The 13,980-nt window shown below is 38.7% G+C and overlaps 1 protein-coding gene across 1 annotated transcript in view; it reads right to left on the reverse strand.

Annotated features, from left to right (window-relative positions):
- Positions 1-9,302: 9,302 nt before the first annotated feature.
- The window catches only part of LOC309395980 (zinc metalloproteinase-disintegrin-like ohanin), a gene marked incomplete at both ends in the record, with an annotated part of 96,645 nt that continues 91,967 nt past the window's right edge, over positions 9,303-13,980 (reverse strand). The window contains 3 exons of the mRNA XM_081960692.1: positions 9,303-9,452; positions 11,772-11,925; positions 13,751-13,853. Coding sequence (XP_081816818.1) covers positions 9,303-9,452; positions 11,772-11,925; positions 13,751-13,853 — 407 coding nt within the window. The remainder of the gene's footprint in view (positions 9,453-11,771; positions 11,926-13,750; positions 13,854-13,980) is intronic.

The following is a 13,980-nucleotide window of genomic DNA, read 5'->3' on the forward strand; positions in this document are numbered from 1 at the left end:
AGGAAAACCTTATAAGTAGATGGGGGTCTTACTTCTCCTTTTGTTACAGGTATGGACTACGTGTCATTAACGAACTTTATTTGAACCTTGTGGTTTGGACATAGGGACGTTGGTTAGAACATCTTGTGGTTGAAGGCTGACGACATTTTCCTGTCCCTTTAAGCAAGCTTCTAACTCTCCCTTTTATGCCACGCCTTCATTCTTATATTTTAATCCATATTTTATTCTACTTTAATATAGGATTCTCTCTCATGGTGACCTCCTGGATTGGGAGGTTAGGGCATTGGCTTTATTCTGCTTAGAACAAAAGCTATCAATAAACAGAAAACCAAAGTTTCTGTCAGGTTTTGGCGGGAAGATTTTTGAGGAGAGAGCTGAGGGAGGAAGAGGCAGGAAAAAGGAGAGAAAAGGAATCTGTCCAGTTTTTTAAATTGTTTTATCAATGTATGAAATACAAAGAAAAATTAAAATAGGAAATTAAGAGAAGGACAAAGAGAGAGGGCAAGAAAAGATGAGGTAAAAGGGAAGAAAGAAAAAGGCATTGACTTCGGACTCTTTTTAACACAGTACAAGATAACCACATTACAGCCTTTTTAGTTTTAGACATTATTATACAAAGTAACCATTTCTATAACAACAAATCTACCTAATCAGCATAACCAAAGTCAAAGTTACAATTTGCTTTGATTACAAGCACAACATCCGGGAGTGATAGCCAAATAAAAAACATAATCAAGTATATTCTTCTCTTTCAATAGAACAACCAATGTAACCATTTCTGCTTCCTCTTCCTTGCTGTGAATATAATTTCTATATTTCTAGTTCTAGTTCTCGCCGCCTGCAAAGGACCTCCCCACCTTCCGGAGCCTGTGACAGTAGAAATCACTGTGCGGCAGTTGCAAACTGCTGCACGGTGTTTTCTTGCCACGTGCGCGGCCGCACACCTTACCAAAAATCAGGACTTTTTAAGAACGCTGTGGGACGCGGGACAAATTATTAAAAAGCGGGACTGTCCCGCCAAAAGCGGGACGTCTGGTCACCTTATTCAAAGAACCGGAAAATGCCACCTCTAGCTGCCCCCAGATTGGGGTCGGAATGGGAATTTTGCAGTATCCTTTCCCTGGAGCGGGAAAGGAATGGAGATTTTGCAGTATCCTTCCCCCACCAAGCCACACCCACAGAATTGGTAGTAAAAACAATCGAATTTCACCACTGGTTTTACTTATCTGACTGTTCCCTCTCTTTGCCCAGTCTCTCAAGGTCTTTCCCACATACCATTACCATTTTTAATTCAAAGGGCAATGCCAAATCTATGTCCTCTGTCTGGAAATATATCTGCCATTAATATCAATTTGATTCAGTTAGAATTTTCAAAACCAAAGTTAGTACTATCTAATAAAAATTAGAAATGGCATCTCTTCCCATCCTCTTGGATCTTATCTGACACATCATCGGTACAAAGTCTGTAAAAGAGGTTTTGGCATCAGAAACGCAAATCTAACTCTCTTTACGTTATCAAAATCCACTCTTCTGTAGGGCTCCATTTATCTTATTACTCACAAAATCTTCTTGCCAAATAAGACGGAAGAACTATCAAACATTGTTACTGACATATAGATAACAAATAAATTGCGTTGTGTTTAAGGATGCAGTTGAGAGTCATGAACAGTAGATGTCAGGATTGTTCCAAATATAAAGAACTTTTTTTAAAAAAATAGCATCCAAAAATCTAAATCTTTATACAGTAACTGATGTCTCTAACTTTTTAGGTACAGTGGAAACATTGCCTAAACAATCATCTTATTTAAAAAGTAAAAAATGTAGGAATCTGCAATTAGGGAATTTGCTCCTTTTGGAATTCAGACAATCTTTATTAGGAGTCAGCACTTGGAATTTGGGACTGGAAGGGACCTTTGAGATCTTCTAGTCCAATCCTCCGGCCAAGGCAAGAGACTTTATAGTATCATGGACAAATGAATGTCCAGTCTTTTCTTGAAAACCTCCATAGATGGAGCATCCACAGCTTCTAGAGTCAAGCCATCTCTGATTAATTGTTCTCACTAGGACAAAATTTCTCCTTAATTCTAGGTTGGATCTCTCTTTAAGTCAGCCAATCTTAATACAGCTTGAAAGCTAAGTAGGGCTGATTTAAAAAAAAAAACTACTTGGGTAAGAAGCCATCAGGGGAAGAGTAGGAGTGGGGGTTGGGGGTTCCAGTTCTGGTCACTTCATTCACATATTTACCTTTCAGTTAAAAGCTAGTAAGAAAACACCAGGCTCCAGTATCCAACAAATCTATACCTATCTCTACACGTAAGATGGTGCTTTGGATACATTTTAAAACCATAGGTGTGTCTTGAATTTACTTATTTTGAAGGGTTTCAAGAATATTAAGCTTTGAAAAAGAGCAAATTTGGGAGCTATAGAGTAGCCGAATACCCTAGCTTGGAAAATCTTGCAACCTGCAGAGTTATAATGGTCTCTGTCTAAGTAAGTAAAAGTTACAGTATTTGAGGAGGTACTATGTGCAACACTTCCCCAATAAAATAAATGAGTATCCCAGGACAGAGAAGAATGGAACTAAACTTCAAGACATTTATAAGTGCACACTAACTTAAATTGAGTCCCATTTGCTTACCATCTGTGAACATTATGATAGTGTAGAGCCAGACTGGAAGAGCTGCTGAGTCCAGATACCCGATTTCTCTAGACACCCAGGCTGGTCCCCACTACACAGTCAATCGCCAGGTGTCTCAATGTCCCATCGTTCTGGACATCCACTGGCCCAGCTCAGGTCACCTCCAATGTCCACTGGAGTATCTGGCCTCGCTCTGGTCACTGGCTGGCCCATTCGCCTTGGTCACCTCGCCTCCACCTTCTCCACCTCTTCTTCCCTCAACGGAAGCTCCAGGGCTATTCTCACTAAAAATTCCAACTCTTCCATTTCTAACCTTGTCTGAGATAAAATGTTCCCTTCACCTTTTGGGATTCCAGTCAACTCTCCCATCAAAAAATCTTCCCGCCCAAAACCTGACAGAATTATTCTATGAGGGTAATTGGAGTGATCTAAATTTAATGACTTAATCAGAGTTAGTTGGGATTTTAATGGTCCGAAAGAGAACTTTAAAGCATATGTCTCTTAAGAGGAAGTTTTAAAAAATGATCTATTAGAGTGTTTTCATTTTAGAAATGTTTTTAAAGAAAAGCTTCGTGTTTTACAATGGATGTGGGGGGGGGGGGAAGTATTTTTTCCTTTTATGGCTAAAGAATTTGAAAGAATACAGTGAATCTTGTTAATACAAATAGCAATAATTCATACAGAGTATTAAGTTCAGATAGAAATATAGAAATTATTTTCACAGCAAGGAAGATGAAGCAGAAATGGTTAAATTGGTTGTTCTATTGAAAGAGAAGAATATACTTGATTATGTTTTTTATTTGGCTATCACTCCCGGATGTGGTGCTTGTAATGAAAGCAAATTGTAACTTTGACTTTGGTTATGCTGATTAGGTAGATTTGTTGTTATAGAAATGGCTACTTTGTATAATAATGTCTAAAACTAAAAAGGCTGCAATGTGGTTATCGTGTACTGTGTTAAAAAGGGTCCGAAGTCAATGCCTTTTTCTTTCTTCCCTTGTACCTCATGTTTTCTTGCCCTCTCTCTTTGTCCTTCTCTTAATTTCCTATTTTAATTTTTCTTTGTATTTCATACATTGATAAAACAATTTAAAAAACTGGACAGATTCCCTTTCTCTCCTTTTTCCTGCCTTTTCTTCCCTCAGCCAAACCACCAGGGATCCCCCCCATCACATTAGGCAAACATTAAAACTTTGGTTTTCTGTTTATTGATAGCTTTTGTTCTAAGCAGAATAAAGCCAATGCCCTAACCTCCCAATCCAGGAGGTCACCATGAGAGAGAATCCCATATTAAAGTAGAATAAAATATGGATTAAAATATAAGAATGAAGGCGTGGCATAAAAGGGAGAGTTAGAAGCTTGCTTAAAGGGACAAGAAAATGTCATAAGCCTTCAACCACAAGATGTTCTAACCAATGTCCCTATGTCCAAACCACAAGGTTCAAATAAAGTTCGTTAATGACATGTAGTCCATACCTGTAACCTGTTTTTAAAAAGAACATTGTATTGCTTTATGCAATCCTGCCTCCTAACCTTTCCCATCATTTTAACCCATAAACTATTTGGCTGCTTAATGAAAATGTTATCCTTGAAAGGTCTAAGCACTTAAGTTTCTTTTAATTGTAATGTAACAAAAAGAAAGTACTTAAAATGACCTCCAAGGAGATCTCAGCCTATTCAAATGCTAATAATGAATTCCTCCTACCATTTAGATTTATCAGATCTTCATGTCTATGTCTTTCTCTATCTCTGTCACTTTCTTTTTAAATACTCAAGAACATATGTGGCTCCATGTTTAACGATTGGGTCCTTGGTTGGTTCTTTTCCTGAAGATGGTTCATGACTCTTTCCCTTTATGAGAAGGTTGATCTGCAAGAATCAGTAGAAGAAGCTTTTGACAGCATGAAAGCCTATTGCAGATTACAGCTGGTCCTTTAGAGTTATACTCAGGGGTATCCATGGGAGGGGATAGAACAATCCAAAATGAAAGCTGTAGCCATGCCATAAATGCCCTTCCTCTTTTAATGCACATAAGCAAAAAGGGGAGAACTTCAATTGCATGATCAGAGTCAATATCTTGACCACTCCACTGCAAATGTCCTAGGTAAACTGGTCAAGGCTGACCAGAGGCAAAAAGGACCAGGAATTCTACTTCTGTATCTCTCTTGTATTTTTTTAAGTATTCCTTTTTCTCTCAAGCAACACCCTGAAAGGGTTAAGCATCTCTACTAGAAGCCAGAAAGGGTCACTTGCCAATGGCTTTTGAAATTAAGCTAAAGCTCACATGTAGCCTTAGGAAATAGGAACAGAATCTGGTGGGAAAAGTTGGCAGAATACATTGGAAAATCCTTGAGCAATAAACCATAGGCACTGGAGTTCCTGAGTGTCATCTCTGCTTCTTTGTTTGCACAGGTAGAGAGAAGTTTCAAAGAGATCAGCCTTCACTTATGTCAAAGAATCTGGTGGCATTATGCAAGACTCAGTCATTTTGTACTCCAAGAGAATAAAGTGATTAATTCGGTAGGCAGGACGGTTTCTGTTTCCACTTACTTCAAGCATCAAAACAATATTTCTTTAATTTTGATTTGGTCCACAGTTGGCAGTGATGGGTGTTTAAATCTCCTATGGAGGCATCCTTTGTTTCTATGCATCTTTTGGCTCAGTTCACAATTCACAAATCATGCCAACTGTACTAGGATCTCCCCATTTGATATCCAAGGATATAATGGAAGAACTCTGAAGATCTTCCTATCAGTTCCCATCTTTACTACAGATGATGCTGTCCCCAAAGTTAAAAAGACCTCCCCCACTGCATAAGAAGCATTAGACTTGTGGAAGGAAATCAGCATTGCAGATATGGAAACTGAGAAAATGGCAGGAGCTGGGCAAGGATGAGCTATCACCCTATTACATGGCACTTCAATCTTGAACCTGGGCTGCCAGCTTACCAGCCAATAAGCTCAACATCTTAACCACAGTGCCACAATAAATAGGCAAAGAAGATAATTTTTTCCCATCCAAAATAAGCTTTGCTTTTGTTGTTTTGATTTTTTTTTCTGAAAAAAATATATTGTATGTTTATTGATTATGATAGCTTCAGACTGATCAAATTGATGATTATCCTTTTGACGGGAATCACCAGGAGAATTTATACCCAACAGGGCCAATTTGCACCATCCATCAAAGTCCCCAAGGTGCTTTATTTTAGGAATTAACAGCCAAACAAAGGACAAATATATCTACTTCCATTTGTCCACATATAACATCTTCATCCTACAAAGGCAGTTTCTCTAAACTAAATTATTTGACTTTGGAAATGTTAGCTTAGATGACACAATTCCCTTTGTACTGTTCTTGTTAATGATCCATATATCAAAGATCATATGTTGCCATTTCCAGTTATGGCACTTTTCTATCCAAATGTAATCTTGCCACGTGAGAACAAAGTATAGCCTCTCAGTCTTTTTACTTCTACCGGTTAAAAAGTCATAACTATTTAACATCTTTATCATTTTTGTATTTCCATAGAGCATCTGCCTTTTACCTAGAGGAAGAGGAGCTGATTTAGACTGAAGGTGAGAAGAAGGAGCTGGATGTATTCTTTTTGTCTGTAAGAGAAATGTCAGGTTATTTATGTTAAATATTAACCAGCCATTTAGTTTAGTTTATGTTGAGTATATTATTGTTAAACTGCCTTTTGCAAACAGTCAAGAGTCCCTGGTTGATTCAGTAGTTTATAACCGTAACAAGTAAACAAATAAGATACAAAATAATGTTTACATCGAATTACTCTTGCTCACTTACTTAACACTTGCCTGCACCAGGTTTGTATGGAAAGTTGAGGGTCATGTTTGAAAATTGAACTGATAAAGGGTCATTTTTTGAACTGTTATGGATAAAAATAGAATGCTTAAGTACCAATTTTGTTTCTTAATATTGCCCACCTATCCCCCCCCCAAAAGAGGGCCAAGTATTTTGCTCCAGGACATTCTGAGTAGAATTTGGCAGCTGCAACATTGATTCTGGCAGGTTATTTTTAATCTCGTTAACTCTTAGTGCACTCCTGATCTAAAACTTGGTTGTAAAGAAAAATCGCTTCAAGGAATATAGATGTTATTATGAAAATTTACATTTCAAGAAATGAGCCAGCTTCTGACTAATGTCCATGTTCTGGTAACATTCTTAAATAATTGATCTGCAAGAAACTTCAGAATATGTGTTTAAAGCAATTTCGTTGATTACAAAAAGTGGAATTCACTGCTTGAAAGTCAATTGATTGATGAAGGGTTACAAGTTTTGCACTAAGATTGGAAGGCTTCAGTTTTCTTATGGAAAGTTGTTTCTTTGAAAAAGGAACTTTCAAGGATAAAATCTGGAAAGTGAGTATTTCTGGGCCCCCTAAATTCTTACATGAAGTAAGGGAGTATTTTATTAATGGAACATGTTCCATTTCTTCCCATTAAAACTGAAGTTTGGACAAAGCTTGCATGGGAATACTATCACTATGTTACCGGACAAAAGAGCAAAAGAGAAGAATTGGAGGGTGAAGTTAAATGCATTATCAGTTTTAGAGTCCCTACATTGTCACAAGAGTCCTAAATCCAGACCTCCTTAAATTCTGTTGACCCTTATATAGGGACAATTTAGTGTTGACCATTAGTTGACTAGATTCTTGTGTGTAGGTTTGAATAGATCTTCTATGCTCCAACTTTATGAATGATCCTGTTTCTTCAAATGCCAACTAGCACTTGACTTTGAAATGTATCTTCTGAGACTGATGGACAACTTCAAAGTTAGCCACATGCAGAAGTTTACATCTTCCTCATAGTTTTATGTATCTTTCCATTTGTACCTGATGCTCCCAGGAACATGAGAGGGGTTCAGTTCCCTTACTGGCAAGAAAAGTTACTATCCCATCCCCCACCCCCGCTTAGAGTACAGAAAAAGCAATCATTTCCCTTCCATTTCCCTTTCTTCTTCACTGTATTGTTCTCCATCAATTGCTGTTCTAATTTTGAAAGCTTCTCATTTGGCAAGGGCAACCCCATTTTTTCATACTTTCTAAAAAAATCAGTCTAAATCTGTAGAAACTGAAGTGGATCAAATTTTGGTGAATCATCAAAAGAAAAACCAAAGTTTTTGGTTGGATGCAATAGTCTTTAAAGCAGTAAGAATCTGAAAAAGGAAACCAAAGAGAACACCTTACCTTGAGATGGAAAAACCACTAAGCAGATAGCTAACAAGAGAACTTGGATCATTTTGGAGCCTAGATTTGGTTGGCAGTCAGGGGATCTCTTTCTGATTTCAAGCAAGTGAATGCCAACCTGAGCTCTTCTCATGTTGACCTTTATATGAGAAGGTGTTTGTTAAAGGATTTGCACAAATTTTAAGTTGTAACAATAGTATGGGAGGGCAGGTTTCCAACCAGCTTAGTATCAACAGTGATATCTAGAAGGGTTTTTTGAAGGCTGTCGTTAAAGGAGGGGATTAACTGGTCACAGCAGAGCTCTCTCTGGCCTGCATGTTAATACAACTAAATTTGGGTGCCCTTGTGTACAGGGAGGTTATGCGCGGGTGTGCCGCACATATAATGCAATGCACGACCCCCCAGCGGGCATGCGCGCATGACAGGAACTCCCCCCCCCAGGTTCCAAGGGCTTTATAGGAGCCTGGGAAGGGTGAAAACAGCCCCCCCCCCCAGGCCCTCCAGAGGCTTCCCTGAAGCCTCTGGAACGCAAAAAAACCAGCCCTATGGGCAAACTGGAAATTCGGGAACGGACTTCCGGTTTGCTTGTAGGGCCATTTTTAGTCCTCTGGAGCCTTCAGGGACCTTCAGGAGGCTTCCTGAGGTCAAATGAAGGAAAAGTTCCAAGGTGCAAAAACTTCAGAACTGGCTTTGCTTCTTCTGTGCTTATGTGGAATGAGAAACATCCCATTCAGTTTATTTGCTCATAAACAATGAGAAGAATTTGGAAAGATTATTTAGAAGCAGAGTCACCCAATGAAATTCCATCCTAAAAGAATTAGACACACCAAAAAATCATATAATTACACTTTGGAATTTGTCACTGTGAGAGTTGGCATTGGCAACTAGGTTGTCTGGCTTTATAGAACATAGAATCATAGGGCAGCAGTCCTATGAAGTCCTCCAGTCCAACCCCCTGCTCAAAACAGGAGACTTTATACCAGAGATGGTGAATGTTTTTTGGCTTGGGTGCCAAAAGTGTGTGCGCAACAGTGTGTGTGCATGCTCACACCCATAATGCAATGCTCTTCCCCACACATATTCGTGCACAACTCTACCTCACACTCCCCCACCACATGCGTGCAGGCCTCACTGAAGCCAGACTTCCGGTAGGCCCATTGGACCATTTTTTGCCCTCCCCAAGCTTCAGGAAAGCCTCCGGAGCCTGTGGATGGCGAAAACATATCCCCCGCACCCCGGAAGGCCAAAAATCAGCTGGCCAGTGCATACATGGGCTCAGCTTGTGTGTCCTCAAATATGGCTCTGCATGCCATCTGTGTCACATGTGCAATAGGTTCACCATCACAGATTTATACCATCCCAGTCAAAGAAAAAATATTTATTCTAATCATCCTGCAAAGGAACCTGTTTGACAAAACGAAGACATTAAAATCCTTATTGATATTTTACTGCTCTGCTCTACACAAAGTGATAGATTTTTGCATCTGTGTATGGTTTGCCAATTGCACAGCGGCAGATAAGGCAGTGCTGCAGAGGGTTAACATCATTGCCCAGAGGATCATTGATAGTCCTCTCCACTCTTTGCAAGAGCTTTATAGCTCCCACTGCCTTAAGAAAGTTCAAAACATCCTTAAAGGTCCATCTCATCCTGGGCGCCCTTTTTTTGAACTATTATCATCTGGCAGACGGTACAGGACAATAAAAATAAGGACAAATAGGCTGAAAAACAGCTTCTATCCCAGGGCAGCAACTGTATTAAATTCTACAGTATAATGCAATATGAATGCAATATCAGGGTTTCAATTTCAATTATATAGAATGTGAAGGATGTGTATTTGTGTTTTCATTTTTATAGTTATAATCTACACTGAAGATGGCATTTAATTTCATTGTACAATGTGCAATTAATTAATTAATTAACTAACTAACTAACTAACTAACTAACTAACTAACTAACTCCCTCCCTCTCTTTCCCCTTCAAGCAGTTAGCCAGAGGTTGTCCACTTTTTAGTGGTCTGACAATGAACAGGTACAGAAGCTCAGCTGCACTGGACTTTCTTAACCCAAGGCTTTGAAAATAGCCCAACCATTTTTGATAAAGTTCCTGTTTCTGACCTACTTAGAGGGAACACCCACCCCCACCAAAACCAGGAACAAATGTTGTCATATGTGGATTATTGTTAGGGTCTCCTATATCTGATTATCTCCTCCTCCTCCTCCTCCTCCTCCTCCTCCTCCTCCTCCTCCTCCTCCTCCTCCTCCTCCTCCTCCTCCTCCTCCTCCTCCTCCTCCTCCTCCTCCAGTGCTGCTGACTTTTGTCCAAACCAGTCCCTTAGATTCTGAAGCCATGATGTTCTTGTTCTGCCTGGACTTCATTTGCCTTCAATCTTTCCCTGGAGGATTGTGAAGGATGTTGTATTTTTCCGGGTATCGCATCACATGTCCAAAATATTCTAACTTTCCCTTTTTTCGCTTTTGCTTTCTGACCTACTTAGATGAAACCCTTCCCCATCCAAACCAGGAAAAAATGCTGCCATATGTGGATTATTTATTGTTAGGGGCTCTTTTTAAAACAAAGTGAACAAGATGCTATCAACCTTTTGAATTTTCCGGGTGAGTGAATAAGATAAGTCTCTTTAATGCCAGTAGATAATTCACCTGATGATTTACTATCTCATGATTACATGCAAATTCTTGTTGTAGTTTACTTCTGAAAATTTGAAAGATCAACCTTTATAAAATGCAGCATTTGAATTGTTTATTGATGAAAGCAGTTACATCTTGGAATCAGCATGAAATTTTTGAACAAGAAGCCTTGTCTTTGGATACTCCAGCTCAAAAGGCAGAACTTGTTGAAATAAAATATGATTTGCAATTGGCAAAAGACAAAATGACCAATTGACATTAAATATGCCTTTGATGTTGGACATGCCCCTGGAGCTCTGTGGTAGGAAAAAGATTTAATTGCAGCAAAAAAGAGTTGGATTAAATAGGGAGAAGAAATATTTTAGGTGCCATCAAGAAGCTAAGAGTGATTGATGATTAGAATGAAGGTAAATGGTTCCTTTGGACTTGAAGGAAGACTTCGGGAAGCACGATCTCCAAAATCAAATTTGAGAGAAGCTAATTATTCATCCAAAGACTGTCTATAAGTTAACACACTTCCCCAAGCGACAGACCTGAAAGTCAAAGACAAAGACTATCAATACGGCAAGTAATGCTTTCCTAGACAACTGAGCTCTGTCATTCCTTAGAATAAAACAAAGATGTTCAATAAACTTTTTTAGTTTATATATTGTATATTATATATATTTATATTAAACTGTATAAAAAGACAAGGGAAGTGATTCCTGCTCCTTTCACATAAGCTTTGGGATTGCTTCAGCACTTCTAAGTGGCTTCATTGAACTGGTGACCTTTAGGTCACAACCAGCTCTGCCCTGATTTTCTCATTTCTCTCTTCCTCCTTCCCTATGGAGATACCTACAAGTGAAGAGAAAGGACTGTCTCTGTCCAGAAAGTGCTGCAAGGGAGAAGCACAAGGCTCTGAGGAGGCCAGGCATTTTGTTCTTAGAAAAAAGAAACAGACACTCAACTCATTAGTTGTAGTTGTTGTTTGAAGGGAAACAAAGAAAGAAGAAGAAGGGTAGTTGGATAGTTTTTCTTCTACTTAGATTCACAGAACTGTGGAAAATCTAGACCAGCTTTCAATATGATCCATTCCAAAGTCATTTTATTCACCCCTTGGTTCGGTTTGGTTTGGTTTATTTGGATTTATATGCCGCCCTTCTTCAAAAGGACTCAGGGCGGCGTACAACATTAAAAAAACACACATTTCAAAAGTTAAAAAAGATTAAATCCATATGTTCAAAGTTTGATTGGAATCAAACTTTAGACCACAAAAATTAGAGGTAATCTTTTACTAACCTTGTTTACTCCACATTTTGTTCCTGGGTCAACCATTCCAATATCTTCAATTACTTCAGAATAGCTGCCTTTGCATGAACCAAATGAGACCTCTTCTCCAGCTGAAGGGTTCTCTGTACCACCTGTGCAGAATAACCTGCCACATTTTACATCCCTGAAAAAAGTCAATTCCTTTTAATTAACAAGAGTGGATTAATGAGAGGTCTGTTTCTTTGCTCATTTGCAAACAGTTTAATTAATTTATTAATTAATTTACACACCACCTTTCTCACTAATTCAAAGACTCTGAGCAGCTTACAATATCATAAATGTCAAAAAGTGTTAAAAAGAAGCAATTAAAATAAAAGATTAAAAAGTTAGAATAAAAAGATTAATCCAGAACTGTGAGGCAAACCTCACCTCTGACGGGAGAATATGGAGGGGGACAGGGGGACAACAGGAAAGGTTCCTCTCCTGGACCCTGCCAGCTGAAAGGTTTGGCTGACTGGATCTGAAATAGGAATGACTGGAGTGGATTAGTCAAAAGGAGTTAAGGTGATTCCTCGGATACCCTGCATTTGTATCAGAAAGGGCTTTATTGGTAACAGCCAACACCCTGAAAAGAAGAGGCAACCTGTCTTGATTATGTAACGAGGGTGTCTCATGTGCCATGTGAGGAGCCTCCAGAATTGTTGGCACCACTGTACCAGTTGGACCTTTCAAATATTCTTCAAGGGTAGCCCTGGGCTTGTGTTAACAGGCAGATGATCTTGGGTTAACTTTTTATGTATGTGATCTATTTTAAATTAGTGAATATTGTGATAGTCCTAAGTGCAAGATCCAATTTTAAGTCACTTATTTCAGTGTTATTGTAACTTGGAACAGTCACTAAACAAATGACTATAAGTCAAGGACTACCTTTTCTTTGTCACTCAATCTTTTAAAAAGAAGGACACCTAACATCAAAAACGTCATCAGAAAAGCACAACAAACAATGTTCTTTCTGTACCAACTCAGAAAGTTCAAATTGCTCAAAGAGCTGCTGAATCAGTTCTACAGAGGAATTATTGAACCTGTCATCTGCACCTCCCTAACTGTCTGGTTTGGCTCTGCAACCCAACAAGACAGACACAGACTTCAACAAATAGTTAGGACTGCAGAAAAAACAATGGCTACCAACCTGCCTTCCATTGAGGACCTGTATACTGCATAAGTCAAAAAGGGGGCTGTGAAAATAACTACAGACCCCTCCCATCCTGGACATAAATGGTTTCAACTTCTACACTCAAAACGACGCTGTAGGGCACTGCACACCAGAACAACTAGACACAAGGACAATTTTTTCCCCCAAATGCCATCATTCTGCTTAACAACTAATTCTCACAACACCGTCAAATAATTTACTAAGACTGTATTATTATTAGTATTTTCTTCCGTCCTAGCATCTATGTCTCCAAACTTATGATTATAACTATGTTGCTTGTATCTTTCAATTTAGATTGTTTTTATTGTTTCCTAGTATGATTTGATAGCTTATTAGTAACCTTGACTATCACTAAGTGTTGTGTCTTTTGATTCTTTATGAATTTATTTTATTCTCTTTATGTACACTGAGAGCATATGCACCAAACAAAAATTCCTTGTGTGTCCAATCACACTTGGCCAATAAAGAATTCTATCCTATCCTATCCTATCCTATCCTATCCTATCCTATCCTATCCTATCCTATCCTATCCTATCCTATCCTATCCTATCCCATTCCATTCCATTCCATTCCATTCCATTCCATTCTATTCTATTCTATTCTATTCTATTCTATTCTATACCACTTGTGCTCTATCTTGAAACCTAAGATGGAAAACACAGGAAAATCAGCCATTCAGAAATTGTTGTTTTAGGGTAGTAGAATTAAGTTCCCACAGATGTGGATCTGAAAACATTTCTTATATTGTCATTAAATGATGTCATCATTATAGCAGGAAATAATTTAAAGTGCTTACTCTTGTTTGCATGGAATATTTCTATCATTTATCTTACTGCAGTAGCGGTACTCATCACCTTTCGTGTTATTCACAAAACATTCATCTGGAGCCACTTGTGCATCTGTAAGAGGGGATTGAGGAACCAAGACAAATACCTGAGTGTGTCACCTGCCAGCAGGATCTCCAATCACCCCCAGGTGCCACCTGGCCCTTTTAATTAATGACCCCAAAACTCCATTTGAGACATT

The sequence above is a fragment of the Natrix helvetica genome (assembly GCF_964273705.1).
Source record: "Natrix helvetica genome assembly, chromosome: 8".
In the NCBI taxonomy this organism is placed as follows: domain Eukaryota; kingdom Metazoa; phylum Chordata; class Lepidosauria; order Squamata; family Natricidae; genus Natrix; species Natrix helvetica.